Source organism: Protopterus annectens, chromosome 14.part0 (genome assembly GCF_019279795.1).
Source record: "Protopterus annectens isolate FY-2018-M chromosome 14.part0, PAN1.0, whole genome shotgun sequence".
In the NCBI taxonomy this organism is placed as follows: Eukaryota; Metazoa; Chordata; order Ceratodontiformes; family Protopteridae; genus Protopterus; species Protopterus annectens.
Genome location: NC_056748.1, coordinates 927,173,077 through 927,190,420, shown reverse-complemented (window position 1 = coordinate 927,190,420; position 17,344 = coordinate 927,173,077). Strand labels below are relative to the sequence as shown.

Genomic DNA, 17,344 nt, shown 5'->3' with positions numbered 1-17,344 from the left:
TATCCACCTACCTACATTCTTCCCAAACCCACAGAACAGGGGAGAAAGACTTTTGCATACCTTGGATGTACACAGACAGTTACGCTACTACCTGGACAGGACTAAGTCCAATAGAAAAACTAACCAGCTTCTGGTAGCATATGCCACAGGAAAGGAAGGAAAACCAATTTCAAAACAGACAGTCTCCAAATGGATAGGAAATTGCATTAGATTTTGTTACTCCTACCATGGAAAGAAAACCCCAGAGAACATCAGGCCTCACTCCACAAGGGCTACAGCCACTACCACAGCTTTCTTACGAGGAGTGGCTACCAAGGACATTATAGAGGCTGCTACTTGGACCTCCGTGCATACATTTGCCAAGCATTACAATTTACCTTTATACTCTAGATCCCGAGCAGGTTTTGCCACTGCTGTTTTGCAAGGGATCCTAGCTACACCATAATCTATACTCTTTCCTCCTCCCTTGTTTAGCTATGGTATTCTACCCATTTGTAATGACTGCAGATGCATCCTTGAAGGACATAGTACAGTTTTGTACCTACCATAAATGTAGATGTCCGATAGGAATGCATCTGCAGTCAGGATTACCCACCCACCTTCCCCTCTGAGGTACTCCTAGGGTATTTGCCAGCCTTCAGCTAGCTTGGGGGGGATCTATTATGGTGTATTTGTTTGTATATATGTACATACATGCTTATTTTTTGTGTTTGCTCTCTACTATTTGAAATCATTGGCATTTATCCAAATTTAGCCTTCCAAGAGGGCACCTGGCATCTGGGGCAAGAAACACTGAGGAAAATGGCGTCGACTGATGCCTTTATACCCGAATAACTGCAGCTATGATGTCGGGTGAAGTGCGACACCAGCCGAGGCCAGACCCAGACTTTGGAATCCGGCCGACCGAAGGGCTGCCTGACGACAGGACAACCCATTTGTAATGACTGCAGATGCATTCCTATCGGACATCTACATTTATGGTAGGTACAAAACTGTACTTTCTGGGGGAGTCACCAAGAGATGCTCGTTTGCATGATTGGCCCCACGGGTCATCTATATGCATTTTCCCCAATTCCCCTAATATCCCATTTCTTAAAGAAAACCATCAGGTCAAAGAACAGGATAATCCTCATTGCCCCATTCTGGCCTCGACAGATCTAGTTTCCTTTCTTTGGCCTCACCTGATTCGGAAACCCTGGAGTCTGGACCAGACTCCAGATCTACTGTCCCATCCAAATGGATTGGTTCATCAGAATCTCAAGCTCACTGCATGGCTTCCCCAGTTCCCATGATTGCCAAGCATTCCTCTCTCAATTCACCAGTCCAAAGAATTGTTCTGGCTTGTCACAAACTGTCAGCTAGAAAGTTATACCTTAACAAGTGGCGTACGTTTTCCACGTGGATGTGTAAGATTAGTACTGATCTATGTTTGGCTCCAGTCAATAAAGTACTAGAGTTCTTGACTTTGCTTTTTGAAGCAGGAACCTCAGCATTGACCATTCGGTTACATTTAGCTGCAATCTCCAAATTTTCATTGGGGTCTGAGTGGTACATCCCTAATGTCCCATAAGCTTTGCAAAGCCTTTCAGAAAGGATCTATGATGCTCAGACCTCCATATTAGGAACCCTCTGCACCTTGGGGCATGAATTTATTTCTCCAATCCCTAGTTTATCCGCCCTTTGAAACTTCTAACAAATGTGATCTAAAGTTCTTGTCATGGAAAACCTTATTGCTGGTAGCCATTGCCTCCACTTGGAGAATATCAGAGATTTCAAGCCTTATCCTGTAAACCTCCTTACCTAATTTTTCATAAAGACATGGTTTCATTGAGAGCAAACCCTTCCTTTTTGCCTAAGTTAGTATCCAAAGCCAACCTTAACCAAACTATTCAACTTTTAGTCTTCTTTCCCAGTTTTCCTAACAAAGGTGAATACTACCTTCATTTATTGGACGTATATAGACAACTTAATTTTTACCTGCACAAGACAAAAGAATTCAAAACACCAGATCAATTGTTTGTTTCCTTTTCTTCAGTGGTGATTGGGAAACCAAACCAGTTTCCAAAGTCACTGGCTAGGTGGCTAAAGGACTGTATTACCTTCATTTATGACAAGAGGAATTTACCAGTACAAAGGCCTGTTAAGGTTCATTCCACCAGAGCAGCAGTCTTTCATTCTGGGGTTTCATAGATGATATTTGTGCAGCAGCTACATGGGCTTCTCCACATACTTTTATTACTCATTACAAATTGGATCTGGTCTCTAGGGGACGGGCATCCTTCGACTCAATGGTCCTCAGGTATATTCTTCCGTGAGACCTCCCAAAAGATTCTGAACCACTGTCAAGGATTATGTAAAGATTGACAACCTCAGATAAAGAAGTTATGTTTTACCATAATGTTCCATCTGTGTTGTCGATCTTCACATAACCTTGACATTCCCGCCTCCCTTCCACATCCTCGTTTTTTTTTTGGTGGATTGGATTCCTCTGTGCCATTGGACTTCATTAAGAGATTCAGGTAAGGTCTCTCTCTCTCTCTCTCTGTGTTTCTCGTCTATCACTGCTTTATACAAAGTGGATCTGAGCTAATTTGGTGAAGAGCTTCGCTCAAGAGTTTTTTGGAAGAAGTGAGTTGGAATAATGGTAGAATCGTTCCAAAGTTCAGAACCAAACCCACTGTCAGGGATATATGAAGACTGACAACACAGCTGGAACGTTATGGTAAGACATAACTTCTTTTTTTTTTTTTTTTGGTCCTCACCTCAGGAACCTATGATGATGATAATGCATAATTGCGTTCCAGGAAGAGGACTCGCAGTGGTTGTAAATAAGTGGGATGGAATTGTTCAGTGACATTGCCTTAGTTCATGAGGTGCGACTTTGTAATTAATTTCTGACAGACGTTGTGAAGCAGTGTTTGATTTCTATTAACTTTTATTTTTAAACAACTTTATTTTTATGTCATAGTACTGATTTGCAACTTGACTACAAATACACTAATAGTAACAAAAAAAAGAGAAAAAAAACTGAATGTGACAGTTTCCATTATTATATGTGTATTATACCTAATTCTATTCTTTACTCTTGAGTATTACAACATAGTCATATAGTTTTCATTTCCTTCCAATCTACTTATTTTAGTTATCTAGTCAACTGTTATTTTGTATACAATTATTCCCAAATGCACCATTTACTTTATATGAAATTTACTTCCTGCAACTTTGAATTATCTTATTTTTAGTTCTTTTATTTCCTTTATGGTACTAACTATGATTTCTGCTTCAGTGTAATTGATTTTTTGACTAAACTTGTACATGACCATACAACGTCTCTGCAATTCTAAACCTAGACAACAACTTGGCATCATGATCATGTTAGTTAAGACACTGTTTTGTTCCTCGAACAGTTCTGTCAGTCCTTACAGCTGGTAGTGATAAGTGCGGAGAGACTAAACAAAAGATAGAGTAGCTGAGATGTTGGAAGCCCTTGATTATCAATATGGATAGTATGATACAAGCAGTGAAAATACTTAGTCCCTTTAGGTTTGTATATAGGTCTGGCGTATTTTTGTAAACCACAGGAAACGTTGTGGCTATAATTGGTAAAGAGTTGAAGGAATTTATTTGGGAAAGGAAGAGGTCATGGCTTAAGTGGTATAAGTCGTTTCCATCCATATAACAAGGTGCTTTATGACTATATGATTTGAAGGGTTTCTTTAGAGCTATGCATTAAGACTGATAACTCAAGCAGAAGGTTACCAATCAAAGTAGAAAAATATGATGATGAAATGGGAAGGTGAGGGGGGAGTCCAAGAAATAGAGTAAGATTTTAGATTCAGGCCCTTAAGGTGATTAACAATAATCCTATGGAATGTTATATTCTAAAGTAGTATTCTAAGACCTAAGCTAACACATGAATAGATTAAGGAGACTTTACCAATAGGGATGACTGCAAGTAGGGTCATAGAAAATAGGCAAGAGGGGTCTGGCATTTATTGAAGAAAATTAACAAAGCAACAAATGTATTGGGAGCAAAGAGCTGTGGATAGAAAAGTAATAGAGTGGGATAAGAAAGTGGAAGTTTTGACAGCAGGTTGCAGACTATTTCCTACCAGGGAATGATAGCAGAGTATAGGCAAAGAGAAGGGGATGTGAATAAGAAAGTGTTAAGTGAAAGGCCAGCTCTGGTTGTTTTTTCCGTTGAGACAGGAACAGAAGGTGCAGTTAAAGGCAGATTTACTAGGGATATAAGTACTGCACAATACCTGAAAAATAAATCAGAAGAGGTTAAAAAAGACTGGGAAGTGAGATAATGGAAACGCAATATACAAAGCAACTGTGGGAGGTAATCTGTATGGATCCCAAGTATGTAGCAAAATGCAGAAATTTACAATTTTTTTGTAAAGAAATGTTTGCACAGGTATTTTTACATCAACAGTGTGGCACTTTTAATCCATTTGGATTCTTCACTTCATTTTCCAGCCCTGAAGACATTTAAGTGAATATGCAACTGCACAGGAGACCAAAGTGCCTGAGAGGGTACCTGGTTCTGATGAAGACCTTTACACATGTTGACATCAACTCACCAAAACAAAATAAAATCTTGTTTGACTTTGAACCCTAGTGGAATTTCTGGAACAACATATCCTAGTGTACATGGTTTTGATTTATTAGTTATTCTTTTATGCATATACACCTTTTCTGTTTGGTATTCTTGACAACATTGTGTGTGTTAACCATCAGTGTTTTGCACATTTACTTTCAAGTACCACTTGTATACTTGATGCATTATGTATGACTTCAAACCACATTGCATACATTTCCTTCTATGTATATACAGCATCATATGTCACATCTGTCTGTACTGATGCTATCCAGTGCTTACCATTTACTTTGTTTTTTTTAAAGGAAAGTAAAGGATATGAATTTGAGTCAGAAACTGATACAGAGTCTGTCGCAAAACTGATCAAATACATCTATGACAACAGTGACAATGAGGAGATGAGTTTTGATACCTTGGTTGAAAGAGTTGTTCAGCAACTGGTAAGTTTGATGATTTCAAAATGCATACTGAGGTACAGTTGCTAATATCTTTGACTTCATGATCATGCAGTCTAGTGTTTCATACTGAGTTAGTAGCCACCTCCTTATTTTGAATTTGTGTGTGTGTATACCTATACCTATATCACACACATATGTATCACAAACACACCAATGTGTGAGGAGTATATGTGAAATTCTGAATATAATGAGGTCAGTTTACAAATACAGGTATTTTCTGCCCCCATGTTTATCCTCATCACCACTGGAATTTATTTTTGAACTAGTATGGTTACCTGATGGCTTCCAGGTTGCAGTGCTGCTGTACTTCAGCCTGAAGTCAGATGTTCAGTGCCCTCCCCTCCCCCTTCCAGAGAGGTTACTGTTAACCATGCAGTCAGGGACTTTACCAGTGTCCCATCGCCAGCCTTCCAATTTCAAGCTTGCTTGCTGAAACTGTATTATCAGTAGTATAGTCTTGTGTGCTGCTACTGCGCCAGGTGGCTGGCACATTTGTATGTATTTAGTTCTCCGTTAACTCCTACTGCGCCAGGTGGCTGGCACACTTGTATGTCTTTAGTTCTCATTTAACTCCTACTGCACCAGGTGGCTGGCACACTTGTATGTGTTTAATTTTCAGTTAACTCCTACTGCGCCAGGTGGCTGGCACATTTGTATGTATTTAGTTCTCAGTTAACTCCTACTGCGCCAGGTGGCTGGCACATTTGTATGTATTTAGTTCTCAGTTAAATCATAATGAAGGTTCGTCACTGTGTCAGGTAAAATAAGAGGAGAGACACTTTTGAGGAGAGTCTGCATGTCATTACTGTTTGTTTATTAGTGATGTCATAGGTTCATAGGTTTATACTAGGCTGTCTGCCCTGGGGCATTTATAAGACTAGCCCGAGTGTGTTTGGCTTTCACCACCCTTTGATTTGAGTTTACTGTGCCCTTTTTAAGGTTAGTTTACTGTGCCTCTGTCTAGTAGTGACACAGAAGTAATCCCCGGGCTAAAGCTTCGATCCCCCATCCACTCATCAAGATTCCTCTTGAAGAGAGTCAGTGAGGGGCTCTGCCTAACATGGACTAGGATTCTATTCCAGAGCGAAGGGAGCCTGTGGGTTATGAATCTGTCCCTCCAGCATGATCTATTTATTTCTGTGCTGAGGTTCAAGTCACTCGAGCGCATGGCTCTAAGGGATTTGGATTTTCTGAGGTGGAGCATGTCCATTAATTCTGGGTTGGACCTAGCTTTATATGTCAGGCATAGATCGCCTCGAAGTAGGCGGTATGCAACTGAGTAGAGCTGGAGTTTTTTAACCGAGCAGCATATGGCATCTGTTTGAGTCCCTTGATCCTCTTTGTGAGGTACTTTTGGGGTCTTTCTAGTTGCTGCAGGTGTCGGGTAAGGTACATCCCAAAAGGGGCATTGTATTCTATTATGGGCCTGATGAGGGATGAATAAAGGGGCACGATGACCTCCCTTAATCTAGATGTGAATCCTTTCATGATAAGGTGGGCTATGTAGATGGTCTTTTTAACCACTTTGGCAATGTGGTTGTCAAAGGAGAGATTACTATCAACTTGGGTCCCCAGGTCCCTAATTACTTCCTCTGTACTTAATGGGTTACCACCTATGAGGTAATTTGTGGGCACTTTGTTTTTACCAAAGGGTATGACAATACACTTTTTGGTATTTAGCTTTAGACCATGGCTCTGGCACCAGTTATCCGTCTCTGTGAGACCTTTTTGAGGGATGCTCATGTCAGCTGGAGAGTCAATTATGGCGCCCAGTTTGCAGTCATCTGCGAACTTGGTCAGTCACAGTCCTCCCGTGTTAGCCTGTACCTTGGAAAAATATATACCGAACAAGAGAGGTCCCAGGACTGAGCCTTGTAGGACACCACTTGTAACTGGTTTCGAGTCTGACATGGCTCCAGCAACTCTGACTCTGTGCGTTCTGTCTTTGAGCCAGTTTGCAACCCATCTTGTGACATAGGGGTTTATATTTAAGCTGGATAGCTTATCTATGACGCCCGAGTGGGGTATTGTGTCAAAAGCTTTCGCGAGGTCCAGATAGGCTGTGTGGACTATCTTCCCTTCATCTATGACCTTGGTGACTGTTTCAAAGAAGTTGACCAGGTTCAAGAGGCAGGATCTGCCCTTGACAAAGCCAAATTGGGTAGGATCTAGTGTCTGTAGGTCCCCAATGTCTTTGTTTGAGTTCCATGATGATCCTGTCCATAGCCTTGCAGACTAGGCTAGTCAGGCTTATGGGGCGATAGTTTCCAGGGTCTGTCGAGGCACCACCTTTGTGGAGAGGGACCACTGTTGCTGTACGCCATTCTTTGGGTACATATCCTGTAGTAAGGCTGAGATTGTACAGCAGTTTTACGTGAGGGTTTAATTCCTCTTAGAGTTCATGTAGGACGCAACCTGGGACACCATCTGGTCCCATTGAAGCAGTGTTTTTTGCTTTGGAGAGGGCGGCTTCCACCAGAGCATCTGAGATGTTAGGGAGGCTGCACTCTGCTGGGATAGATATTTGCTCTTTTGTGGGGGGGGGGGGGGAGTTTGCACTAAACCTGTCTGCGAGGATGTTGGCAATGTCTGTGGGTTCAGTGTATTTTTTGTCATTTAAAATCAACTCTGAGCATATGGGAGTTGCATCCCAGGTTCCTAACATAGCTAAAAAAAGCCTTGTGATTGTCTTTAGTGTCCTGTGCAATTTTTCTCTCGAAGCTGGCCTTGGAGGATTTTATGAGGGATTGTAATTTTTTGCTAGTACTGATCAGAGATGCCTTCCCTTTTAGGGATTTTGCTCTATCATGCAGTAGCTTCCTCCTTCCGTTGTACAGCTTATTTATGGCTGGGGTCCACCAGACTGGACGCCTGCCTTTGGACGATTGGGTCTTGGTTTTATTTGGGATAGCATGATCCATGCATTCCTTGAGGTGTCCATAGAATGCATTTATATAGGATTCTGCAGTTTGGGCCGTAGTTTCCACTGGCCCGGGGGCCTTGAAGGATTCCACCTCGGTTTTGAGAAGTGTGAAGTTCGCTTTTGAGAAGTTTTTCACTGTGGTTTTCTGGGCTGGGGGTGGGGTCGGGTTGTGGATATCCAATGAGATTAATTTATGGTCTGATCTTACCAATGAGGGGTTTACTTCTGGTATGGAGCATAGAGTCCCCATGTTGGTAATGATCAGGTTGAGTATGTTTTCCCCTCTTGTGGGAATGGTGACTAGTTGTTCTATAGCATTTGAGTTTATAAATTCCAGGAACCTTTGGGCTAGGGTGTTGGGGCTTGAGTAATGCTCCCAGTCTGTTTGGGTAGTTGAAGTCACCCATTATAATGGTGTTTGGAGAGATCTTCATGTTCTCCAATGTTTTCAGGAAAGCCGAGTGGGATTCCTGATTTTGAGAGGGTGGTCTGTAGCATGCTATAAAATGAAAAGCAGTTTTGCCCACTGTTAGTTGCACATGGATGGTCTCCAATGCTTTGTGCAACGCCACTAACCTGGAGGTGTGGGTATCCTTGATAAATATGGATACTCCCCCTCCTTTTGTGGTTTGGTCTGAGATTTGGGGCCGAAAAGCATGATATGAGGTATAACTTGGTAGTGCTGGGGTGCTTTCTGGAGCCTTGAACCAGGTTTCTATCACTGCACAGATATCAATGTTTTCCATACTGAGGAGAGCTTTGAGTGCGTGCATCTTGAAGTTTCGACTTCTGGCGTTTAGCAGCATTACCCTTAGTTTCTTGTTCATTGTGTTGCCTATGGAGGTGGGTTTGTCTTTTGAGCTTTGCCTAAAAAAGGCACTATGGGGGTGGCAAGAGCCTTTGCCAATATCCGAAAGCCCAGGGGTGACAGGTGCAAGCCATCCCTAGTGAAGCAATGCGGCTTGTCGAGCATGTCATCCCAGGCTGACAGACACTGGATCCCCTTTGAATGACACGAACATTTTAGCCAATTGTTAAAATCGATCATTTTGTCTTTATATTGCGGCATCATTCTAGGTGAGGGTAAGATGCTGCTCAAGGTCAGGGTCATACCGGCCTGGGCTACATGATCAGAGAGCTCCTCTATGTCTCTTTTCATGTAGTCGAGGGAGGTACGTCTCAGGTCATTCACACCAGCATGTACCATGAGTCATATGTTTACTTGCTTTGGAGTGACCTGAGTGCTTCATTATGTGGCGGATCCTAGCGCCCGACAGGCAGCTCACTGTGACCTTCTCTTTGTTCAGCCTAGTGAGCGGAACGTCAGTGTGTCTGACTATAGAATCACCTATTACGAGTGTATCAGGTGTGTTATTCAGCCTTAAGGGCTGTGACTGTTTGGCACACTGACTTTGTGAGCTATGTGTTGCACGTGTTTTGTTTTGGGGTAGCATTTGCTTGGATGTCTGCTTTGGAGGTCTCTGCTGCTTAGGAAGATTTTTATTTAGAGCCTCCGAGTATGTTTTTGTGTGTTTATGTGTTTGGTTTGCTGTTGTGGTAGGACTATGTGAGACTGGATTTGTGTTGTGTGTGGTTACCTTCTCCTCCTGACTGGTTACACCAGTTCTGAGTTGAGAGAGCTCAGCACAGTTTCTTGTTTTTTGTGCATTTATCTTCTTGATGCTTTTGTAATTATTTAGGTTACTCTTCTAAGCATACATACCTTCTGTCTAGTGTAGTTGCCTGGTAAACAGAAACAAACCAAACAGCTGAGTGTATTCTTGTGATCTGAAAGCACTACAGTTTGACAGTGAAGGGAATACCTCCTTTTGGGCTAGCCTTTGTGGGCAACTTAAATGGTAAAGGATTTGAACATCCTAATGGACAGTCAGTTAAGCCACTTTCTGAAAATGCAATGTAACCACATCAGCAAATAATGGCACTCGGCCTCATGTCCAGGCCTATCTTTTCCTTTTCCTCTTTTTCATCATGGCCTTCCTTTTCCTTGGTTTGGTAGAATCACCAAGAAATAGATGATGAATATAAAATTTGTTGTCTGCTCTGTGTGTGTTGCAGGTGACCTGAGTTAAGTAGCAGCTCAGGAGCCTATAGCAGAGCTGGCTGTAGATGATGATATTGCTGGCTTCACCCATCCTGGGGGAAAGGAAACAGCTCTGGCATACCCTAAGGGCGACATGTAGGGGGTGTACTAGCTGTTACCCAGTAGAGTTTGAGACAGATGAGCCCCTACTATAATGCTGCTAGGCACCTGTAATACTGAGGGGGATTCAGCGTGCAGAGAATAGCTTACTCTTCCAGTGAGGAGAGGATAAGCTGCCTCAGAAAACCAGCAAGCTTGCCCCCCCCCCCCGCCACCTGAGTCTGTCGAGGGAATGAAAGGGCTGATTGGTGTTCTTATGGCCCATAGTGCTTTTGTCCAGTCTGGAAATTCCCAGCTGCAGTGTCCCTAAACAAATAGGCAGCTTAGATGCTGGTAGTAGAGCCAAGGTCCTTGAAGGGTGCAAAATACAAAAAAAAAATAAATAGGTTTAGTGAAGAGAAACAGAAGAGCAACATAATTTTAGCCGAGGTTATTGGAGATTTATTTTATATCATGCTGCCTAAAATAAACCTTTGCACATGGAAATATTAACAGGATAGGTAGACATGAAAGAAACTAAGAATGTAAGAGGCAATACCCTCTGTATGTTCTGACTTTTCATTGCAGTCATCACTTATCTAATTTAATTAATTTTTTTAGACAACTTGCACTTTTTGGAGTTCTGGGACTTGCACCATGGAGTTTATTTTGATAGGTTACCACATTAATTCTGTAAAAGAACCAATGTGCATGTAGTTAGCAACTCAACTAAGTTTAGTGAAAAATAAAAAACAGTTTGGGAAACTGCAGAGGACTGTAATTTTTATTTTATCAGAATGTGTATTTCTGCATTTCTGAAACAATTCTTATATTTAGGCAATGTTTACAATCATTCTATTCTATATTTACTGCTAGCAAGAAACCCAGAGTTTCATGATTCACTGTTGTTTCTGGTCTACTTCCTCCTTGACAAAAGTACTAAACAAGAATGGATACTTCTTCAGGTGGAAATAGACTTGCATGAACCTGTTTGCTGTGATGATGTTTTTTGTGTTTGGTGTGTGAATACTGAAGTCTTTGAAATTTTAGAGCTTACGGAATGACAGATAGTGCAGCCAAAATGAAAACAGCAGCAAAAATTTAGTAAATAAACATTAATTTATAATCCATTTGACAACAGTGTTTTTATTCATTTACTGTTTATCTGTTCTTTTTTTTTTTCCATAATAAATCTTTATTGTTATATTATTTTCATACACAAGTAAAAACAAACACAAAATTTTAATACTGTTTATCTGTTCTTGTAGGAGGGAGCTTTTGCTTTGCTGTTTAAAAGTGTGCATTACCCTGGTCAGGTGGTAGGTACCAGGTAAGGTGATGCTTTCATTTTTTTATTACTCCCTTTGGCTGTGCTGTTAAAATGTTCAAAATATGGAATTTTGCCTACTTTGTTAGGAAGAGCTGCTATTTTTTTTTTCAGACGTTTTCACTGTACCCTGAAAAGTGTTTCTCATGTAACTTGCCATTTGCAGAAACCTAATATGTGATTTAAATTAGCTGGCGCAGTTGTGCAGCGGTTAGTGTTGTCACCTCACAGCAAGAGGTTCTCCAGTTTGATTCTTGGCTGGGGGTGCCTTCTGTGCGGAGTCTGCATGTGTTTCCTGCATTCGTGTGGGTTTCCTGTGGGTGCTCCAGTCTCCTCCCACATTCCAAAGACATGTGTCTGCTGTGTTTCTCCCCAGGCCTCCTCTGAAAATGGACTCTGCCCCAGTCGGACTTTCCTGTTAAACAAATGTTTAATAAATAAATAGCTGTATAAAAATAACATACATGCTTTTGGCATTAACCTTTGAGATTTTCCTTGGACATATACTTGTGATAACATTAAGACTGGTTAACCTTAGCAGTTAACGCCTATTGTACAGCCATTATTATTTAGTTGGCTTACTTAGAAGTCTAGTAAACAGTGGACTTACTGCAAGAATCCTTTTCAGCCATAAATTCCATAAGTTCTGTGCACCTGCATTGATATGCAGGATAGGACCGATGTTACTTTGTACTGCAACTGTCATAGCCAGCTTGAATACAATTTAATATGAGAGCGCTCCAAAGGGAATACGATATATTTTAAAATATTGGATTGATTCATTGTTTGAACTTATGTTTGTAAAGCTGTTACATTTGATTTAAAAAGAAATGTGAATGACTTGGCATTTTGAAGGGTACATGGTCCAGACTTTATCGTTCACAGTTAGCACAGAGGATTAAGGCTGGCAGCTGTTAATGAGCCGTTTCCTTCCACCTACCATTTGTCTTCAGTGTGAGACTGAGCTAGTCACTTAACCAACAGTGGTCCTGGATTGCTCTGAAAATGGACTCTTGTGGTCCAGCGGCCTTCCTAATTAAATATTTTAAAAAAGTACTCTTATCCTGGTTTCAAGTGGTGTGAGTAAAGCAGGAGAATGATGTATTTGCGTTGGATAGATGGACATTTCGTCATGCTAAGACTTTGTTATTGTTGCTTGCCTTTATAGTCTGAACAGTGTAGTGTTGAGATTTTTTTTTGTTTTTCTTTTGTTTTTTTTTTGCAAGAGGGGACATCATTCTCAGAAAAAGTAGTTTTGGAGTTAATTTACAGAGGAGTTGACTAGCTCCTGGATTTCTTGGGCGCCATCAGAAAAAGCCTTAGTGATACAGTTGTCTTCTTTATATTATGTTGATGTTATGATGTAGGATTATAGGTATTTGTTTTGCTATCTTGCTTACCAGAGGTGGATACTGAATGAAAATAATTTATTTGAGGCAATAAAAAATATTGTTTTGCGGCATTAGATCTGATAGCTGAGACACCCCATGATTTGGGTTCATCCTCTCTGCCAATCCAAATTTGATGTCTCTTCTCAGAAGAGCATACTGTTTGGGTATGCGCACACCATGATCACACATACTAACTGCATAAGAGTACCTAGACCTCAAGCCCAAAAGTGCTTTTCTGCCTTTTGCACAAATCCAATCCTTATTTTGATGGATGTTGATGAAAAGTCAGTGCAAAGATCCAGTCCACTAGATGCTCCTGAACCCATCAGATAACTACCCAAGAGATACAACAGCATTGCATTTTCAGTTTTGAAGAGAAGAGAACCGTGATGTGTGCTGTAAATACCAGGTGTTCAAGACTACAATCTGGACATATCAAAGTGTGAATTCCTGGCCAATTTTGCCACCATGAAGATGATGCTAGTTGAAAGCTGTTCATACCAGAGTCCTAGAGAGAGTCCTGCACATAGTGTTAAGGCACAGACAGATCCGGATAAAGGGACTGAAAATGGTATGCTGGGACCTAGTCTTGCTTGGGTTCATTGTTAAAATTGGCTTTCAGGGCCCACAGATGCTGATCTTGGCCTTGACAAATGAGTGCTCAAGCCCATGTCAGTCCTCTATCTCAGTGGGCTCAGAACTGGGGGGTGCATTCTGCAGTGTAACGTCACAGAGCCACTTTTTAATTGAGTGGCGCTCAAACCTGACTGGCCTCCCACCCCAATTCCTCAGACATGCACTCCATTTATATCCACCCAATATATACAACTTAAAGGAATATTCTTTTATTCCTAATACTTCACACTCCATAGATCTTAAAGCCTGTGCTACAGTTAATGCACACTTAGAAATAGATGTAACCATGACATACGTTTACACTCCTGCTTCTATCAGTTATTTTCCTTCACCGCCCACACAAAAACCCACAACAATTGTCTGACTGCCACTGCCTGCACATATTGGACTACATAAATAAGTACATGCATACCACCCACCCATACTCCACTAAACATTTCCATCACATCACACTTATATCGATACCCACTCACACACATCAAACATATCAGGGTCCCAATACATCATTGTTTCTAATTTTGCTCCCTCTTTAAAGCCCACAGCATCAAGAACAAAACTGGTCAAGTCAGTGACTTTTCCATGCAAACTAATGTTGACATTATAGTTATCAAAGAAATATGGCTAAAACTTGACAACCATAGTCTTCACAACCTCATATCAAACTACTCATACCGACAAGATTATAGACCAGGCAAAAAAAAAAAAAAAACTAGGTGAGGACCATTAATTCTCTTCAAAAACCATCTTAAGCCCACGATCATTGCATAACTGCAATACAGTTCACCTCTTATTTTATAGGTAGTATGGCATCTCCGACTAAGTATTCCTCAGCATCTAATCCCAAACCTGCCCAACAGCCACATATCACAACATCCACTTTCACCTTCAAACCCGTGCCCACATTCTATGTAAAACTGCCCTTAAACTGTGTTCTTCTTCAGCTGATGATCTTCCAAATGAGTACCTAAAAATCGCAGCCAGTAGCATTGTCTAGCATGTCTCAATCCTTATAATTAGATCAATCCAGGAATCCCACTTTCCCTCTCTCTGGAAAACGTCACACATTATCCCTCTGCACAAAGTAGGAAATTCAACAGACATAACTTTAGACGTATAACAATCTTATCTACCCTTGCCAAAGTACTTGGAAAAATGTATTCAAAAACACTTGCTAGATTATGTACTACAGGAAGAACTCTTATCCCCTACACAACTTGGCTTCCATCCTTCCCCATAGTACTAGCACTGCTTTTCTAACCTATATAGACATGGTCAGTAAAGGTAGAGATAATGGCAAACTAGTCTCTTCCTTATTTCTAAACTTGTCGAAAGTGTTTGACAATCTTTGACACAGTTTGTCACAGCAAACTTCTACTTCAAATGTCCTCACTAGGTCTGTCTCAGCCCACTCTTCTGCGGTTCAAAAGCTACCGTTCCAATAGGTATTGGTCAGTGAGATGGCACTCCATGCTCTTTCCTTACCTCCCAGTCACCACTGGTGTACTACAAGGCTATGTCCATGGTCCCTTTCTCTGTAACATTTTAAACAACACCCTGTATGCATACACAAAACAGGCCACCTTAATATAATACTCAGATGATTCCACTTTCATTTGCATATCTAAAAACTTACTCAGGAAGCTTTAACAGCCACTGAAACATGGCTTTGTAACTCACAACTCCTGTTCAACCCAAAAAAGACCAAACTACTACTTTTCCCCAAATCCCTCTCTCGTGAAAAAAAAACTAAATTTAAAGTCCTCTCTCTTGATAATACAACCATTGAAGTCACTTCTCATAGCAAACTATTAGACGTGATAGTTGATGATATTCTTGGATTTGACATGCATTTACTAAATTGCATAAGAAAAACTCCTCAAAAACTAAGGCTGCTTTGCAGAGCCAAAAACTTTCTCATCGACACAACTAAAGCTACACTCACTTGGAACTATTTATCTCCTCCCCACTTTTCTTTATGGTGCTACCCATCCTTACTACCCTTCAGGCTTCACAAAAATTAAAACCTGAGCAATGCTACAACAAAGCTGATAAAATTTGCAGCACATACCCCTTTCAGAACCCACCTCTGTATAGCACTGAAAAGACTAAATTGGTTAGAACTGCCACATTAGCTAACATGCACACAATTTCTCACCACCTATAAAATTATCCATCCAAAACATTCTACACAGCTGTGTACCCAGTCGGTCATTGAGATCCATTGGCCAAAAATTCTTGTCTGTCTACAAGCCTAGCAGATCTGCTGGGCATTGTCTGTACTCTTACAAGGTTGCTAAAGCCTGGAGCTCCTTGCTTATCTGTAATGTTTGTACTCTCCCTCCCATATAGCTCTGAAAGACTTCCTAGCTAAAATCTGGCCCTGTTCTTGATCAAATCCAGGATAAACTGTACATTTAGATATATATATATATATATATATATATATATATATATATATATATATATATATAGTATGTGTATGTGTGGAGATGTTTCAAACACTGGCATTAATGCCCTTTTAGCTTGCCCAATATACCAAAACACTTGTACTCATAATAAGTGTCCAGGCTGTTATTAAAAATGTCTAAATTAGTACTTGCTTTAATGTAATTTCTATGCTTCAGCTGCTTTCTCAGAGAACCAGTTAGTACATTTCTCATTCCTATAGAATCTTTTTTAATTTCTCCAAGTCTTTTGGGTTTCTAATACCATGACTGGAATGGACCCCTTTCCTAAGTCAAAGTACGGTTAAAGTTCATGAAATTAGTATTGTATCAGTCTTTAATGTCAGCCAGAAGTGCTCTTCGCAGCACCCGCAATGTGCTTAGAAATTACTCCTCCTGCAGTTCGTACGGAGTTACATGTATTGATAACGTATGTAAATATGATTGTGCATTCTTTTTTGTAAGACCCGTTGCTCCTACTCCTATTGGAACTGTTTTGCGTGTCTTTCTTCCACATTGTTGTCGTTTCGCCTGCAAATCCTGATATTTTATGACTTTGTGTGTCTCTGTACGCAAGACACTGTAGTCACTGGTTGTAGCGATTTCAGTGATCAGTGGTATTTTTTTTTCTTTTCATAGACCACTATATCTGTTCTTTTAACATCTGTCTTTTGAACTGTTGGTAATGGGTGATCCCGTGTAATATAGACTTTGTCATTTTCTATGATGCTGTGTGGGTCACGTTTCCAGTGTTTTTCAGCCATTTCAATATTATAATGTTTGCACAATCCCCAATGCAACAGTCTTGTTACATATTATGCCTTTCAGTATACAGTCCTTCAGCTATTAGTTTGTCACAACCAGCAACAAGGTGTGCGACTGTTTCCAATTATGTTTTACAAGACCTACATTTGTCTGTTTCTCAAACATGTTCAATGGACTTTGTAAACCAACATGTACGTAGCCCACTATCTTGTTCCGCCAATATTAATCTTTCATCTTTTGGTTTGAATTCACCTCCCCTTAACCGTTCCTTCGTTTGATCCTGATCATCATGGGGTTCTTCCAGGAGTTTCTATACTTGAAACTGTATTTATGTATTTTCCACATTTCTTGCCTTCTCATCTGATCTTTCACCTTAATTGTCATTGTTTTGCTTTTTGGCGCATTCAGTTGTTGCCTGATTTTTCTCTGCTTGTGGTTTGGTTTCCATTCCCGCTTGCTGCCGATATGCTTATGCTAGACTAAGCAGGGAAGTAATCTTAGATTTATTCTCATGTTTCAAAACTTTCACTACGTTTGAGTGTTGTGAGGTTAGCAGATATGTTTATAGTCCCATGATTGCAGATCTATACATGTATGGGCCTCCTTGAAATTGATTACCTCCTCCAGAATGGGAAATGTATAATCTTGGTATGCACT

At 40.7% G+C, this 17,344-nt stretch overlaps 1 protein-coding gene across 1 annotated transcript in view; it reads left to right on the top strand.

Moving 5' to 3' along the window:
* LOC122789348 (glutamine--fructose-6-phosphate aminotransferase [isomerizing] 1-like) overlaps nucleotides 1-17,344 on the top strand; it is a gene marked incomplete in the record, with an annotated part of 1,275,423 nt that overhangs the window by 450,925 nt on the left and 807,154 nt on the right. Inside the window, 2 exon segments of the mRNA XM_044056728.1 lie at nucleotides 4,909-5,043; nucleotides 11,393-11,454. Of these exon segments, the coding sequence (XP_043912663.1) occupies nucleotides 4,909-5,043; nucleotides 11,393-11,454 (197 nt within the window).